Source organism: Suncus etruscus, chromosome 16, assembly GCF_024139225.1.
Source record: "Suncus etruscus isolate mSunEtr1 chromosome 16, mSunEtr1.pri.cur, whole genome shotgun sequence".
NCBI classification, from domain to species: domain Eukaryota; kingdom Metazoa; phylum Chordata; class Mammalia; order Eulipotyphla; family Soricidae; genus Suncus; species Suncus etruscus.
The window spans coordinates 11406611-11425538 of record NC_064863.1 but is presented as its reverse complement, the minus strand read 5'-3'; the positions used below and the strand labels follow the sequence as shown (position 1 = coordinate 11425538).

Here is an 18928-nt window from a genome sequence, read left to right as displayed (position 1 = left end):
CATGCACAGTTGGGAAGGGATAGCAGGCCAGAAACTCACACGGCAAGCTCTTCATCCCCAAGCCAGTTGCTCCACCACATGGAACCATGAGCCAAGAATGTCAGCCGCCCCTCCAGGCCCCCTGCGTAGCTTTTATTGGGATAAACCAAGCCCACCCCCAAGGAGAGGGAAAGAACCATATGAGGAGGCTTTTTAAGAAAACCAAAGGAGGCAAAAGCTGGCTCCCTGTGTGTGACACCAGGCGGGGAAAATCCGCAAAAGTACACCGGCCCAGTGGGGCTCAGCTGTGAAAGACTGTGAGTGTGACCTGTCTATGTCTGTCTACTGTCCTCTTGCGTGAAACTCTTGCGAGTGGGGCAAAAAGAGGCTCAGAGGAGCACGGGCTACGCGGCCGTGCACTCTTTCTAAGGAAAGAACTCCATTGCAACAAGAAGGAAAAATCACACTAAGAACGGCGCTATATCACAGAAGCAAACATTTCTCTCTGGACTGTCTTCTCTGTTGCATGCTCGGGCCTAAGATTTGACCCAGTGTGAGGCTTCATCCACGGAGGACTCCCCTCCCTTAGAGGCAAGTCAGCCCATCCAGAAAGGGAGGAGCCAGAGGAGTGTGCTGCCTACATCATATAGACAATGAATACCACCACAACACGTAGAAAAACCCACAATACAAGTGTGACAATGGGGAAACAACGCAGGCCAGCATCAGACATAGAGAATGAAGATGACAATTCTGAGGACCAGATAATGACTGAACAACTAATCAACCTCTCAGATAAGGACTTTAGACTAGCAATATGGAAGGTGCTCAACAGACTCCAAGAAACCATGGATCGAGTTGAACAGAACACTAATAAGAACCAAGAAAATATGAAGGCAGAAATGACAAAACTCCAAACTGAAATAACATGTCAACTAACAGGACTGAAAAAGTCAGTAAACGAAGTGAATGACAAAATGGATAAGCTCTGGGACAGGGTATCAGAAGCTGAGAATAGACTTGGTGCTGTGGAAGATGAGATACATAACAATTCCATACAGCAGGAGAGATTGGACAAAAAACTTAAAGCAAATGAGCAGACAATGGAAAAATTAGTCAAAGAATGGGAACAGACGAAAATAGAAGTCTATGATAAGATCAACAGAAACAACTTAAGAATCATTGGAGTCCCAGAGACCCAGGAAGAAAATTTCCAGGAAGAATCAATGGTCAAGAACATCATTAAAGAGAAACTTCCAGAGCTAAAGAATATATGTGATCAAATCCTGCATGCCCGAAGAGTACCAACCAAAAGAGACCCCAGAAAAACCACCCCAAGACACATCCTAGTCACAATGACAAATCCCACAGATAGAGACAGAATTCTGAAAACAGCAAGATCAAAAGGGGAAATCATGTTCAAGCAAGCTTCCCTGAGATTTACAGCAGACCTGTCACCAGAAACGCTCAATGCCAGAAAGCAGTGGTGGGATATTGTGACAAGACTGAATGAAATGAATGCTTCACCCAGAATACTATACCCAGCAAAACTCACTTTCCGGTTTGATGGAAGAATACATGGTTTCACAGACAAAAAACAGCTCAGAAACTTCACAGACACAAAACCAGTCTTAAGAGAAAAACTGAAAGACCTAATCTAAGACAAGACTACCCAAAAGACACACCAAATTTTGAAATAAAGATGGCGTTAAATCCCAGGACAATTCTTTCTCTCAACGTCAATGGACTAAATGCACCAGTTAAGAGACACAGAGTGGCTAAATGGATCAAAAAACTCAATCCAACCTTCTGCTGCCTACAAGAAACGCACCTGAATAGTCAGAACAAACATAGACTCAAAATAAAAGGCTGGAGAAAAGTTATCCAAGCAAACAACACCCATAAAAAAGCTGGAGTGGCCATACTAATATCAGATAATGCAAACTTTATACTCAGGAAGGTTGTAAGGGACAAAGACGGACATTTTATATTAATCAAGGGGTACGTGAAGCAGGAAGAATTCACTCTCCTAAACATATATGCACCGAATGAGGGGCCAGCAAAATATTTAATACAACTGTTGACAAATCTGAAAAATAATATCAACAACAACACAATAATTGTGGGGGACCTTAACACGGCTTTGTCAACACTGGACAGGTCAACCAGACTGAAACCCAACAAGAATATACTAGACCTGAGGAGAGAAATGGAAGAAAGAGGCCTAGTGGATATATATAGGACACTCCATCCCCAGAAACCTGGATACACATTCTTCTCCAATGTACATGGGACATTCTCCAGGATAGACTACATGCTGGCACATAAAACATACCTCCATAAGATCAAGAGGATAGAAATTTTGCAGACTACCTTCGCTGACCACAAGGCTCTGAAATTATTTGTGAACTCCAAAGGGACTCAGAAGAAACACTTTAACACCTGGAAGTTAAACAGCCTCATGCTCAATAACCAGTGGGTCCGAGATGAAATCAAGGAGGAAATAAAAAGGTTCCTGGAAACAAATGACAATAAAGACACAAACTCTCAGAACTTATGGGACACAGCAAAAGCAGTACTGAGAGGAAAATTTATAGCTTTGCAAGCACACATCAGGAAGGAAGAAGGAGCTTACCTGAGTAGCTTAATGACACAGCTAATAGAACTAGAAAAAGCTCAACAAAAGGACCCAAGAATAGGAAGACAGAAGGAAATAACAAAGCTGAGAGCAGAAATCAACGAAGTGGAAACTCAAAAAACAATTCGAAAGATCAACGAAAGCAGAAGTTGGTTCTTTGAAAAAATAAACAAGATTGATAGACCACTGGCAAACCTAACAAAGAGAGAGAGAGAAACTTGATAACTCGTATCAGGAATGAAAAAGGAGAGATCACTACTGATATGACAGAGATTCAAAGGGTAATCAGAAACTACTTTGAAAAACTCTACGCCACTAAAAATGAGAACCTGGAAGAAATGGATAAATTCTTGGACTCTTATAATCTTCCACGGTTGAAGGAAGAGGATGTAGCATATCTAAACACCCCCATCACCATTGATGAAATTAAAACAGTAATCAAATGTCTGCCGAAAAACAAAAGCCCAGGTCCAGATGGATTCACTAATGAATTCTATCAAACTTTCCAAGAGGAACTACTGCCAATCTTGGCAAGACTCTTTCATGAAATTGAACAAACAGAAACACTTCCAAATAGCTTTTATGAAGCCAACATCACCTTGATACCTAAACCAGACAGAGACGCTACCAAAAAAGAAAATTACAGACCAATATCACTGATGAATGCAGATGCAAAGATCCTCAACAAAATCCTGGCAAATAGGATTCAATGCCTCGTTAAGAAGATCATCCACTACGATCAAGTAGGTTTCATCCCAGGAATGCAAGGCTGGTTTAACATCCGTAAATCTATCAACATAATACACAACATCAATAACAAGAAAAATAAAAACCACATGATCATATCAATAGATGCAGAGAAAGCATTTGATAAGGTCCAACACCCATTCTTGATCAAAACTCTCAGCAAGATGGGAATGGAGGGAACCTTTCTCAATATAGTGAAGGCCATCTACCACAAGCCAGTGGCAAATATTATCCTCAATGGAGAAAAACTGAAAGCCTTCCCTCTAAATTCTGGCACAAGACAAGGCTGTCCTCTCTCACCACTCCTATTCAACATAGCACTGGAAGTACTTGCTATAGCGATTAGGCAAGAAAAGGATATCAAGGGAATCCAGATAGGAAAGGAAGAAGTCAAGCTCTCACTGTTTGCAGATGACATGATACTCTACTTAGAAAACCCTAAAGACTCTATCAAAAAGCTTCTAGAAACAATAGACTCATATAGCAAGGTGGCAGGCTACAAAATTAACACACAAAAATCAATGGCCTTTCTATATACCAATAGTAATAAGGATGAAATGGACATTAAGAAAACAACCCCATTCACAATAGTACCACACAAACTCAAATATCTTGGAATCAACTTGACTAAATATGTGAAGGACCTATACAAAGAAAACTATAAAACTCTGCTCCAAGAAATAAGAGAGGACACACGGAAATGGAAACACATACCCTGCTCATGGATTGGCAGGATTAACATCATCAAAATGGCAATACTCCCCAAGGCATTATACAGATTTAATGCCATCCCTCTAAAGATACCCATGACATTCTTCAAAGAAGTGGATCAGACACTTTTGAAATTCATTTGGAACAATAAACACCCTCGAATAGCTAAAGCAATCATTGGGAAAAAGAATATGGGAGGAATTACTTTTCCCAACTTTAAACTGTACTACAAAGCAACAGTTATCAAAACAGCATGGTATTGGAATAAGGATAGGTCCTCAGATCAGTGGAATAGGCTTGAATACTCAGAAAATGTTCCCCAGAGATACAACCATCTAATTTTTGATAAAGGAGCAGGAAATCCTAAATGGAGCAGGGAAAGCCTCTTCAACAAGTGGTGTTGGCACAATTGGATAGCCACTTGCAAAAAATTAAACTTAGACCCCCAGCTAACATCATGTACAAAGGTAAAATCCAAATGGATTAAAGACCTCGATATCAGCCCCAAAACCATAAGATATATAGAACAGCACATAGGCAAAACACTACAGGACATTACAGGCATCTTCAAGGAGGAAACTGCACTCTCCAAGCAAGTGAAAGCAGAGATTAACAGATGGGAATATATTAAGCTGAGAAGCTTCTGCACCTCAAAGGAAATAGTGCCCAGGATACAAGAGCCACCCACTGAGTGGGAGAAACTATTCACCCAATACCCATCAGATAAGGGGCTAATCTCCAAAATATACAAGGCACTGACAGAACTTTACAAGAAAAAAACATCTAACCCCATCAAAAAATGGGGAGAAGAAATGAACAGACACTTTGACAAAGAAGAAATACACATGGCCAAAAGACACATGAAAAAATGTTCCACATCACTAATCATCAGGGAGATGCAAATCAAAACAACGATGAGATACCACCTCACACCCCAGAGAATGGCACACATCACAAAGAATGAGAATAAACAGTGTTGGCGGGGATGTGGAGAGAAAGGAACTCTTATCCACTGCTGGTGGGAATGCTGTCTAGTTCAACCTTTATGGAAAGCGATATGGAGATTCCTCCAAAAACTGGAAATCGAGCTCCCATACGATCCAGCTATACCACTCCTAGGAATATACCCTAGGAACACAAAAATACAATACAAAAACCCCTTCCTTACACCTATATTCATTGCAGCTCTATTTACCATAGCAAGACTCTGGAAACAACCAAGATGCCCTTCAACAGACGAATGGCTAAAGAAACTGTGGTACATATACACAATGGAATATTATGCAGCTGTCAGGAGAGATGAAGTCATGAAATTTTCCTATACATGGATGTACATGGAATCTATTATGCTGAGTGAAATAAGTCAGAGAGAGAGAGAAAAACGCAGAATGGTCTCACTCATCTATGGGTTTTAAGAAAAATGAAAGACACCCTTGTAATAATAATTTTCAGACACAAAAGGAAAAGAGCTGGAAGTTCCAGCTCACCTCAGGAAGCTCACCACAAAGAGTGATGAGTTTAGTTAGAGAAATAACTACATTTTGAACTGTCCTAATATTGAGAATGTATGAGGGAAATGTAGAGCCTGTTTAGGGTACAGGCGGGGGTTGGGTGGGGAGGAGGGAGATTTGGGACTTGGGTGATGGGAATGTTGCACTGGTGATGGGTGGTGTTCCTTTTATGACTGAAACCCAAACACAATCATGTATGTAATCAAGGTGTTTAAATAAAAAAAAAATTATGCATTAAAAAAAAAAAAAAGATTATCACCATGGAGGATGGGATGTGGCTGTGTGTGTGTGTGTGTGTGTGTGTGTGTGTGTGAGAGAGAGAGAGAGAGAGAGAATACTATGATTAAATGTGATAATTGGTAGATAAAAGTAGAGTCTACAAAAAAAAAAAAAAAAAAGAAAACCAAAGGAACCAATCAAGAGACATCTAATTAAAAGGCAGTATGAGGATCAATCCAAAGGCCTCTTCCCTATGATGATCCACGTTCCCTACCACCACCATTACCACCACCAAGAGAAAGAAGAGGATGTCTGAGGTTTGTCCAAGAGCCTTAGGGAGAAGATGGGCACTCTGAAAGAAAAGAGGAAAAGGCAGATGGGGAATTATCGAGAAACTGATTGGAGATGGAGCACTCTCTGATGGAAGAGGGAACACCTATGAGGAGCTAGAAGAAAATGGAAATGTGTGACAAGGTCAGGGCACTGGTCTGAAAGAAAAGAATGTCCTACTGAGGGAGGATGGACCCCTGAGAAAGCTGCTCTGAGGTGAGAATGCAGAAGGGAAGGTTCTGATGGAAGAAAGAGGGGAAGTGGAGAGAGAGGGCTGGGGAAAGTGGCATGGCTGGCAGGCAAGACACCTGCTTTCGATAGGTTTGCAGGTTTCCTCATCTTTAGGCAATGACACATTGATCCAATTTGTGCCTGGTCTCTCTGAGTTAAAGTGTGGGACAGTCAGGCTTCTCCTATATCTCCTGTTCTATAGTTACCGAAAGGCAAGACTGACAGGGTTGGAAGGACTGAAGTTCAAGTTCATTTCTGAAGTTGCTCTTTTGGTTTCTGGGCCACACACAGGATTTCCCATTGGTTCTACCAACCAGCTTTCAGATTTCCGTTTTGTTTCGTTTTTGTTTTGTTTTGGTGGTGCTCAGGGGTTACTCCTGGCTCTGCACTCAGAAATTGTTCCTGGCAGGCACAGGGGTCCATATGGGATGTCAGGATTTGAACCATTGTTCATCCTGGATTGGCAAATGCAAGGCAAATGCCCTACCACTCTGCTATCTCTCCCGCCAGGATGCAAAATTTAAACACATATATTCATATTGTTATTGGTTAACACCCATATTTATTGAATTCCTTGCTTCTGCACCAGAAGTCAATAATGCATTTCCTGAAACAGGAAACAGCACAGTCCCTATTTAACTCTTTTCCACAACAAGAAAAGAGCCAAGATTTGCCTTTTCCAATTTATTTGAAATAGACGGCCATCTAAAGTTCACTAGATAAAGGTAGGAAAGAGAAGATAATTTACCTCTTTTAAATGAGGCATATTTAGCTTTCCTTTTAATAAACCTTGAACATTTTCCAAACAGAAAAAGTGGTTCTTGCCTAATTAAAAGAAAAGAAAAGAAAAAGTTTGCATGATAAAAGACAGAGGATAGAAGTAGAAAGAATTATGTATGTGATGCTCATAGCTAGCTGGTGACATGGTCATTTCCTCTGCTTCAAGGTACTAAACTTGCAATGTTTGGCAACTTTTGTGCTGAAAGGTTGTATGGTAATAAACCACTGAAGGGAAATGAAGAAGAACCATGAGAGTATGCAGTCCTTTTATCTTTCGAGAGGACTTTCAAACAAAATCATTAGAATCCTCTCCTGGATGAAATAAGATGACAACAATGAATTGTCTTTTCAAGATAATAGTATAATGTAATCAACATGGAGGAGAGTTTTGTGGATAGTTAAGCTCCATCTGATAACAGGGATTAAAATTTCCATTTTTATCTTGGGAGAACACGTAAACATCTCTGGAAACAGCTGGAAATAGTAAAGCGACCTTCATAAGCCTTTCACCTCCTAATTTTATCATCAGTGACTTCACTCCATTACTCAGCAGTTAGGGAGCCCACACTGGCCCTGCTTTCCCTACTCAGGGGAGATGGATTCTGCCAGCTTCCAGCAGGAAGATTATTCCACGTTGACATAAAGAGGCATGTTCAGAAAATTACTTGAACACAGCGAAGGAAACCTGGCATGACCAGGTTTCCAGAGCATCAAAAGCAAAGAGCATGATGAAAATGATTTTCAAAATGAACAGCTTTGATTTAGGGGTATGAAGGAACTTAGAGCAAAGAGAAATTCCAGGATGTTCTGCAAGGGAAAAAAATCACGTTTAGTATGAAATTTAGATTTTCTTGATGATGTGATGTTATTCATCAGAGACCATAGGGATCAGGCTGGCTCAGGTTTGACTGAACCAATTCATCAAACCCAAAGTTTCACCAGCCTCAAGTCTGCAAATGGCTTTCAGGTCTTGATATTCTCTATCCTTTTGCCTGTCTCCCATGCTCATTATTGTACCCCACTTCTCCCTCATTATAGTCTGTATATAATGGTAGGATTCTATTTCCCCTCAACCACTCTTTCTATGTTATATATACATCTATTAAGCATGACCATCCTCTAATATAACCAGCATTATGATATCATTTTTTTAGCTTTTTCACCTCACATCCCCAAGTTGATGTGATTCAGAATGCTGATACCTTTCCCAGTTTTCTCTTTAAAAAGCTTTATTGAGATAGAATTCAAGACACTATAAAGTTCATGCCTTCAAAGCATGAAATCTAGTAGTTTTTATTTATCCATTCACTAGTGAATGGACTTTTGGATTGTTTTGACTTTGGGGTTACTTTGGAAAAGTGTGCTATAAACATTTTTCCACATGTTGTTGTATGGGCTACTTCTCCTGGGTATAGACTTAATTGTTGAATGGTTGGGTCCAATGCTAACTTTCACATTTTTATCATTTGTTTTACGGTTTTTGTGGAATTGGGGCCAGAGTGGTAGCACAGAGGTAGGGCATTTGCCTTGCACGAGGCTGAACCAGGACAGAGATGGGTTTGATCCCCTGAATCTCATATGGTCTCCTGAGCCAGGAGTGATTTCTGAGCACAAAGCCAGGAGTAACCCCTGAGCATCACAGGGTGTGGCCCCCAAAAACAAATTAAACAAAACAAAAAATGTTTTTGTGGAGCTACCAAAAAATGTCCTGCAAATATCTATATCATTGCTTATTGTTGTGAGCAAATACAAGGTTTCCAATTTGGTTACATCTTCATCAACTCTTGTTATTACCTAATTTTTTGATTATAATCAATTTAGTGAGAGAGGTCAAGAGTTAGGGAATCATGGCTTCAATTTTCATATATATTTGGCTGTTTAGCTATTTTCTTTGGAGAAATGCCATTCAAGTCTTTTACCCATTTAAATTTTTTATTTTTATTTTTGTTTTATGGGCCACACCTGGAAGTGCACTCTGCTCTCAGAAATTGTTCCTGGCAGGTTCAGGGGACCATATGGGATGCCAAGGATTGAACTGGTTGGCCCCAGGTAGGCCACATGCAAGGCAAACACCCTACCTGCTTAGCTATCACTACTGCCCTATTAGGTTACACCTTATTTCACCTAAAACAAAGATTATCCATGGCCCCTTTGTATGTTTGTTTATAACTTGTTTATAACAGAGATTGTCTTATTTGTAAATCTGGTCAGGATAGCCTGAACTATCTGTCCTTACTGCCCCACCCAGGGGTGGTCTCTGTTCTCAAAAAAATGGCAGTTCTGGCAGGCAGCTTGCTCTCCATATGAGGTAGAAGACTGCCAGACTACACATGTTTCACCCTCAGCCTGGTTTGGATTATTTCATGCTTGACCCTGATTCAGATTTGTTCACTTGGGGTTGGAGATATGGTGTGTAGGAGTGATTTTACACAGCCCCCTTTTACCCATTTTACAAACAAAACTTTTTGCTCTTTTATAAGAGGGGTATATCTTGCTAACTATTTGACTTGAAAATATTTCCACTCCTATAAGGAGAAAGCAGAGAATTGACGTCAGCTAAGGATGAGAGTTATAGGTAGCTCATGTCTCTCCCTGAACATGCAGAAATTCTGCGGGAGCTTTTCAAGGCACCTTATACACACACAGTTCCTTTTCAGCTTTAAGTTTTGGGGTCAGCCTCTCTAACTCCAATAAGTAATGCAACCAATCTTTGGCAGCTTCTACGTTGGCAACAGCTCACAGACCATCTTTGATATGAACAATTGCAGCTAATTGTTTTTTTAACAATCGTCCGGAGGCTGAAGTGTTCACCTAGAGTACATCTGGATCAAGCACATAGAAGCCCTGAGAATGGAGCCCTGCAGTGAGCTAGATCCAGATTAAATAGTAAGTATATATTCTGCAGAGTATATATTCTGCACAGATATTCCCTCCTGCGAATGATGTAAGATTGCTGGGTCTCATGTGGAGCTAGGAACGTGAAAATGAGTTTGAGGAGGGAAAAGAATTTTTGGTTACCATCCCCAAAGTAGAACTAATAATGGGGAAAAAAAACCCACATATTAATTTTGACTCCTATCAAAATGGCTCTCCTTTGCATTATTATTATTATTATTATTTTGGATCACACCTGGTAACGCTGAGGGTTTACTCCTGTCTCTGCACTCAGAAATCACTTCTGGCAGACTAGCGAGACCATTTGAGATGCTGGGATTCGAACTACTGTCAGTCCTGAGTTGGCTGTGTGCAAGGCAAATGCCCTATCACTGTGATATCTCTCAGGTCCCTCCTTTGCTTCTAAAAGATAATTCTAAAAGGGATGAAGTGCTAGTACTTGAGGGGTAGGGTGTTTGCTTTGCATGGGGTTGACCCAGGTTTGATTCCCTGTGCCCACCAGGAGTGATTCCTGAGTGCAGAGCCAGGAGTATCCCCTGAGTATCACTGGATATGGCCCCAAAACACCCCCCAAAAAGGAGTTAACTCTAACTCTAAGAAAATAAAAAGGCATCTGTTGAGAGAAAAATATTTGTAAATTGTGTATCTGATAAAGTACTTGTATCTAGAACTTGGTGAGATAAATCACCCAACTGAGAATGAGAATGAACAGGGGCTCCTGGGACAGAGTGATGAATGAAACAGTATCTGCCTTGCAGGTGTGACACAAGTGTTGGGGTTCTACTCACCAATCCCCTCCTATCCTATTCTGACTTTTGGGAACCAAATGGCACAACAAAGTGAGGCTCCTCCAGTGCATGGCCACCAAGTATGTGTGCAAGCACAGCAACCAATGTCTGACCCTGTCATGCCAACAGCAACAAAAAAAATAAGGAAGGGGAAAGGAAAAAAGGAAGGAGTAAAAATTAAATGGACAGCATCCTAGGAAGATATGCAAAAAGATTATAAACAACTGGTGGTTTATGAAGAAAGCAAAACGATGCAACCACTATGAAAAACCAGAGAGAAAATTCCTAATAAAGGGAAATAGAAGTTTATCTTATAACACAGAGATTTAGCTACAAGGATTCTTCCCAAGAGCAAGAGAAACCTATATCTACACAAAGATACACACAAGTGTCCATAGCAGCGTAATTCTTAAGTGCCACAAACTGGAACTAAACTAATTTCCATCAACAAGTAAATGAAGAGACATGCTATAATATAGTATATCCATTTGACAAAATATAACTCAGCAATGAACGGATCAAAATGTGCTACAGCATTTATGAATCTCAAGGAACCACATCTTGTTAGCCAGATAACTCTCACCTTCCAACATATGGTACAATAAAAAAAAAAGTCCAAGCAAGGCACATTTATAGAGGTAGAAAATGAATTAGTGTTTGTCTATGGATGGAGCAGAAATGGGATTAACTAGATACTAATGAGCAGAAGGAATTGTGAGAGTGATGGAATGTTCTAAAGCTGGATTGTGGTGATGGTCACACCAGTTCAGAGGCACTGGGTGAGGTTTATGACATAGAAATTGCACCTCAAGTGGGCTCTGAGACAGGAGAGTTGTCTTATGTGAAGTGTAGTAGCAGAGGATGAGAAGACAGTAGACTTACTCTAAGAGGAGGTTTGGCTGGAGATGCCATAAAACCTAGGACAGCTCATACATTGATAGAACTTGGTCTTGCCCAGAGAATACATGTTGATAAAGAAAAGAGGACCAATCATGGACCCTGGGCTGTCCCACCATCTAGGCCCTAGATTCTAGGCAGGGGTTGGGAGATGAAATGGGGTTCAGTAGAGGAGACTCTGAATATAGCTTTGGCCAAGAGAGCAGAGTCCAAAAGCAAAGAAGAAGGTAAAAATAGGCTCATTCTGATTCATGTGGAGCCAGGCAAGGTGGACGTTGAGCTTAATTTATGAATTCAGATATGGGTGATCTTAATGCATTTGATTTATTAATATATATATATATATATATATATATATATATTATATGTGGCTTTTGGGCCACATACAACTATGCTCAGGAATTATTCCTGGTTCTTCACTCAGGAATCACTCCTGGTGATTGCAACCCTCTGGTGGGCATGCAAAGCAAATGCCCTACCTGCTGAATGCATACAATGCTGATAGAGAAAAAGGTATGCTGGTCCAAGATTGGATGGAAAGATGAAAATGGAAGAGTTTCTGTAAAGGAGGCTAGGGGAAAGATGACTTTATAATAGTGAGGACAGTTTGGAATCCTTTGTATTCTTTGTTGAATGGATCAGGCAGTTTGGTCCTAGGATAGAGGAGCCATCAGGGAAATGAAGTTTCCTACAGACTCAGGTCTTAGAGTCCTAGAGAACGGGATACAGATGCCACTAAGGTAAAAGGGAAATTCAGAATATTATTAGGAGTGAAGATGGGTATAGGCATAGCGATGACCTTTATTGTCATTTCCATGGAAAAAGCAGAAAAGGTTTAGGATTGGCTAGTTGGATTGATTCAAGTGGGTTCTGAGTGAGAGAAATGTTCTCAACCAGGCGGGTCTTGGCCTTGGGATGAGTCCAGGAGAAGACTGTTGGGGTTCACAGGACCAGAAGGAAGCTAAGACTGCCTGATTCATTTGCCTCATAAAGGTGAGCCACAGCCTTTCTCTAAGCATCACTGAGTTTTTCTTCAACTTTCTGGTTTGTTTTGAGGCTATTTCTAGTTCTGTGCAGCGTCCCTCCCCAAGGTGAAAGGAGAACAGGCAGATCCAGGAATTTAACTCGGGTCTCTTGCATGCAAAGCACACACTCAATCTTTCTGGCTTCATTCATATGGTTTTTAAGACATAAAAATAGAAATTTTGTGGGGGGGAGAGGGTCACACCCGGCAGCACTCAGGGGTTACTCCTGGCTCTACACTCAGAAATCACTCCTGGAAGGCTTGGGGGACCATATGGGATGCCGGGATTCGAACCAACGTCCTTCTGCATGCAAGGCAAATGCCCTACCTCCATGCTATCTCTCCGGCCCCATGGAAATAGAATGTTAACAAAGAGAACAAACACATAGGTAGAAAGAGAAACTTATTTATACTAAATCTGGTTCCCTCAGGCCTGGCTGAGGCAGCAACTTCCAGTATTGGGGAACTTCTGGCCATTACCTACCTTCCTCCTTATCCACCCTGTGATTAGCACCTTCCTTCCCTGCTCCCACTGCAGGGCTCCAAGGCATGTCTCGCACCCAGATCCTGGGACACTTCTGCTAAGTGTCTCACTCTGGACCTGTCATACCTTCTATTTTGGTTCAGCCTCTCCGGTACCGGATGACTGGAACTCAAAGTCTATTTTGTTTTGTTTGCACCCAGTCTTGTGGGACCCTCAATATTCTTTCCCACTAATCTGGCTCAGAAATAAAGCTTTAATCAGATATACTAGCAGGAAAGAACAGAAAACAGATGTGCTTAGTGAAGAACTTTATGATCATGAGAAACTACTTAGTACTTAGTATTGATTGTTTCTCCCTGAAGAGATGGGGGGCCATTGGGATCACTGGGGAATGTTGCCTCTCCCTCCCACCCCATCTGTTTATTGGAGCTCATGGCTGCTTAGTACACTTAGTACACACATTTCCTTTATTTGGGATGGAAGGATGCTATTGCTTTTTTTTTAACTTTATTATTTATTGATTGGTTGATTAATTTTTGGATCACACCTAGTGGCACTCAGAGGTTACTCCTGGTTCAGCACTCAAAAATCGCCCCCGGCAGGCTGGGGGACCATATGGGATGCCGGGAATTGAACTGAGTCCCTCCTGGGTTGGCAACATGCAAGGCAAATGCCCTACTGCTGTGCTATCTCTCCAGCCACAATGCTGTTGCTTCTGACCACAGATAGGCTGTCCTGCTTCTTCTACACACTCTTATGCTGCTGTGAACCAGGGTAAGGATGACTCTGGGTATAGATTGCTGCAGAGATGGCAGCTGTTTGGCTGCCAGGGTGCTAGTATCTGAGTATTTCTGGCAGCACATGGAACCCTGGAGGGGTACGATGGAGAAATGGTTGCAGGTTCAGGGTGAGGAGTCAGACTGATTTGGAATCCCCAGGGCCATTCCAGAAGCAGAACCCTAGATATATGAGTTTAGTACTAAATTTCAGTCAGAGTGAATTAAGGACTTAGATCTTAAACTTGAAGCCACAAACTATATTGTAGAAAACACAGGCAAAATATAAGCATTGGCTTCAGTTCGTCTTCAGTGGTATGATGCTATTGACAAGGAAAACTAAAGCAAGATTTAAAAGTGAGAATAAGCCAGGGTCTGGAGCAATAGTACAGCAATAGTATAGAGGTTAGAGCATTTGTTTTGCATATGGCAGACCTGTGTTGGACCCCCAGCACCCCATATTGTCTTCTGAGCACTGCCAGGAGTAATTTTTGAGTGCAGAGGCAGGAGTAACCACTGAGCACTGCTAGGTGTGGCCTACAAACCAAAACCAAACCAAACAAAAATGGGATAAAATCTTTCTGCACTGTGAACAGAACTATCACATACATAAAAATTCTAAAGCAAATGAGAAAATAGTCATATATGCTCCAGATGACATGGGCTAAGACTGAGATATAATAAACACTCACATAACTCAACAGCAACCAAACAAATAACAGCATCGAAGAATGAGAAGAGCTGAATAGACCCTTCTTCAAAGGAGAAAAATAGATTCAGAGGCATATGAAAAAATGATCCATCTCTCTGATTACCCAGAAATGCACATCAAAATGATAATAAGGTATCACCCCATTCTTTTTACAAAAAGACCAGGAAGACAAAAAATGGTGGAGAAAATAGAACCTTCATTCATTTCTGGTAAGAATAAAAATGGATTACTCCCTTATGGAAAACAATATGAGATTTCTCAAAACATTCAAAAATATAATTACTATGTGATTTAGTATTTCATTCCTTAGTATGTACCCAAAGAAATCACACAAATATAAAACCTGTATTTTTTTTTAGGAAGTATTTGGGTCCCAGCTGGTGGTGCTCAGGGCTTACTCCTGCCTCTCTCAGATATTATTCCTGGAAATTCTCAGGGAAGCATATGGAGCTAGAAATTGAAGCCAAGACAGACAAGTTACATGGCTGTATTATCTCTCTGATCTCTCTGTACTACCTGCTGTACTATCTCTCTGGTCCCCTCCAAAAACTCATAAAGAAGACAAGATATCTTACAGAATTATTTACAGTGGACAAAGAGGAGTACTTCCTTTTTGCTACAACACGGATAAAACTGGAGTGTCTTGGAGTTCAGTCAGGGGCTAAAAGAGAAATACCAGAGGATCTGACCCATAAGTGGTAGATTTAAAAAAAAAGGCATAGGAATAATCAATGTGTAGAGAACACAATTCCTTTCTTTTTCTTTTCTTTTTTTTTTTGGTTTTTGGGTCACACCCGGCGATACTCAGGGGTTACTCCTGGCTGTCTGCTCAGAAATAGCTCCTGGCAGGCACGGGGGACCATATGGGACACCGGGATTCAAACCAGCCACCTTTGGTCCTGGATCGGCTGCTTGCAAGGCAAATGCCGCTGTTCTATCTCTCCCGGCCCCACAATTCCTTTCACTGATGAAAAAACTGAGGTTAAGAAGAGGAGGGTCCTATGAGCAGTGGTGATGGAATGGCATTTTAGCGGTGGGCATGATATACTAACATGGTTCCTTTAAAACAAACCCACACTTACACTTTTATAAGCTCATATTACTGCAAAAAATTAAAAATATAACAAGAAGAAACATGGAGTTTCTGAGCCATATCTAAAGTGCTTTGAGCAGTCAACCTGGGTTGATGTATACAAGTGACAGTTTTTACTTGTATAACTTGTATAATAACTTGAATAATTTGGAGTATGCAACAAAAAAGCAGCCATGTGAGGGGGAGTGGACTTTGTGCATTGAACCGTGTTATAGATCTTCGAGGAAAACCACGTTGTTCTCAGGGCTGCTCCTCAGAGACTCCCTTCTAAAGCCCTCTCTTTTCCAACAGATGCATTATTTCATCGGTGATTGGGTAATAATGTTCTAACAAGACACTAAAAAATGAAACACACCCCTGTCATCTAGTGCAGTTTCAGAAAAAGCAATGAAGAGGCATAATTAGGAGGGGGGAAAAGGCAAGAGGAGATAGAAAGGTGGGGGAAGAGAAGGTATGGGGAGAAAGGAAGAAAGAGAAAAGAAGAACAAAGAGAAAAACCTGGCCTTGAAGCAAAATGATTCCCCAGGCTCTCTCCTGCCTTCCATATCTCCCATCTACACCACATCCCCTTTCTTTGACCCACACTCGCTTTCTTAGTTCACTCTCCTCTGAACTTGTACATATTTGATTATATGCACCATTTCAACTTTAGTGCATGCTGCCTATGAAGTTATAGAAGTATGTCCTGGCTACGGATTACTTTATTTTACCACGTATTCCTGCATTTTTCTATAAAACCCAGAGGAAAGGAATAAAGAAAGGCTGTGGGCCAGGAGCCAAGTGGTCTCAGATGCATGGGTGGGGAAATAAATAAGGACAGAACTGAAGAGCCAAGCCAAAGTCAACGATAATAGAATCAAGGGAGATTAAACTTGAACAATCTAAACTCAAAGCCACCTGTTATACAGGCAAGCCAGGGGCAAAGGATAGTGGGATAGGATGCACTCTGGGTCCATTGGTGGAGGGAGGTTGACACTAGTGATGGGAAGAGCCCTGACTCATTGTAGATAGATCGAGGTCTTTGTATTAGTCCTCATATGTATCTCAATTGGTTTCCTTTGGTTTTGTTTCCCCTCCCCTTGGGGGTGGTCTTTGTTTTGATCTCAGTAAAGATTACTCAGGAGGCCTGGAGGAGAAGCTGCCATCTAGGCTTGTGGATTCACAACTGGCTTTCGGATGAACAGCTTGCAGTGTGAGTTTCCTGCCTGCTAAAACCTTATCTGTGTGGATTATTTATTGTGGGAAATTGCTACCAGACCAGCTTCTCCTATCCTACCTAGATTGGGGGTATGGGATTCCCCTTTCCCCTCTGGGGACCTGTGGAACACACAACCTACCATTCAACAATTGTATATCTGAAATTCAATTATAAAGGATTCTGTAGGTCAACTGTTTTAATAAAATAAATTTAAAAAAATGTACGTCCTGTAACTCATGCCCTATCTCCTAGATACCCATTAGGAGTTGGAGAGAAAGTACAGAGGGCAGGTTGCCCATGTGCTAAGATCCATGTGCACAGAAGAAACTCCCCCACCCCCATTGCTCTGTGCTGGTGCAGGTGGGTGAATTAGTGCTAGTTGCACTTGAACCCCACACTTACTCCGTGGGCCTCGCCGAGAGGCCGTTTGCAGCAGGCTAGTGTTGGGGTTCCCTGACCCTGGCTCAGCCTCTGGCTCTGGCTCCAGCTCCAGATCTGCTTCTGGCTGGCTGCCAAGATGTTTTTCTTTCGATGCCATGTCCCCAGGTCCAGCAGGCTGCAGTTGTGGACAGAAGGGTGGTCAGCATGAACCCCAGGAAGTGAGACTGACCCTGAGTTTCTCTAGGATGTTTCTTGGGAAATAATCAAACATCCCAAAATAATATAGTATATTATAATATATATATATGTATATATATATATATGTATGTATATATTCTTGGGTCACACCCGGCAGCACTCAGGGGTTACTCCTACCTCTATGCTCAGAAATCGCTACTGGCATGCTTGGGGGACCATATGGGATACTGGCATTCAAACCAATGTCCTTTGGATGCAAGGCAAATGCCCTACCTCCATGCTATCTCTATGGCCTCTGCTGTTATTTATTTTGGTTTTTGGGTCACACCCATTTGATGCTCAGGGGTTACTCCTGGCTATGCGCTCAGAAATCACTCCTGGCTTGGGGGGACCATATGGGACCCCGGGGGATCGAACCGCAGTCCATCCTACGCTAGCGCTTGCAAGGCATACACCTTACCTCTAGTGTCACCTTCCCGGCCCCATATTTTTTAAATTTAAATTTTTGGTTTGTTTTTGGCCTATTCCCAGTTGTGCTCAGGGTATACTCCTAGCACTGTGCTCAGGAATTACTGCTGGCAGTGCTTGTGGGGACCATATGGGATGTCAGGGCTGACTCTGGGTCAGCTGTGTGTAAATCAAGTGCCATACTGGCTGTGCTATATTTCTGGCCCCAGGGCCACTGTATTAGATGTGTGTGGATCTCTGCAAAAATATGGAGGAAAGAGAAGCAGGAAAGTCACAGCCATCTTTCTGTCTCCAGTTCCATTGGAAACAGTTGCTGAGTGTCCCTGGATAATTCCAGGTGAAGAATCAACTCTGGTGCATCTCCAGACATTGGGGGCTGAGTGCTGAGGTGGGGTAGTGGTGAAACATGCATGTAAGAAAGGGATCCTGTACCCCCAGTTAAGAGATGGTCTTCACTTATACTAGCAACCAGGGTGGTAAAGGAGGGGGTTGTGGGATGTATGCTGGGAACAGGGGTGGAGGGAGGACAACATTGGTGGTAGGAGTGCCCCTGATTCAATATCACTATGTACCTAAAAAATTACTGTGAAAGATTTGTAATCCACTTTGGTTAAAATAAAAAAGAATTAAAAAAAGTAAAAAAAGAAAGGCCATGCCAAAAAAATAAATAAATAAAAGAGATGGTCTTGGCTGAAATTCAATTATGAACAAATTTGTAATTGTGTATCTCAATACAGTGATTCCAGTTAAAAAATTATTACACAGTTTAAAAGGAATACATATGCAGAAATTTAAAAAGGAGGGAGGGGGCTGGAGCTGTGGCACAGTAGTAGGGCATTTGCCTTGCATGCACTAACCTAGGACAGAC

At 41.6% G+C, this 18928-nt stretch overlaps 1 protein-coding gene across 1 annotated transcript in view; it reads right to left on the bottom strand.

The window, feature by feature from the left end:
• The window catches only part of CC2D2A (coiled-coil and C2 domain containing 2A), a 183671-nt gene that overhangs the window by 88415 nt on the left and 76328 nt on the right, over positions 1-18928 (bottom strand). The window contains exon 6 of the mRNA XM_049790229.1: positions 17416-17569. Within this exon, the coding sequence (XP_049646186.1) occupies positions 17416-17569 (154 nt within the window). The remainder of the gene's footprint in view (positions 1-17415; positions 17570-18928) is intronic.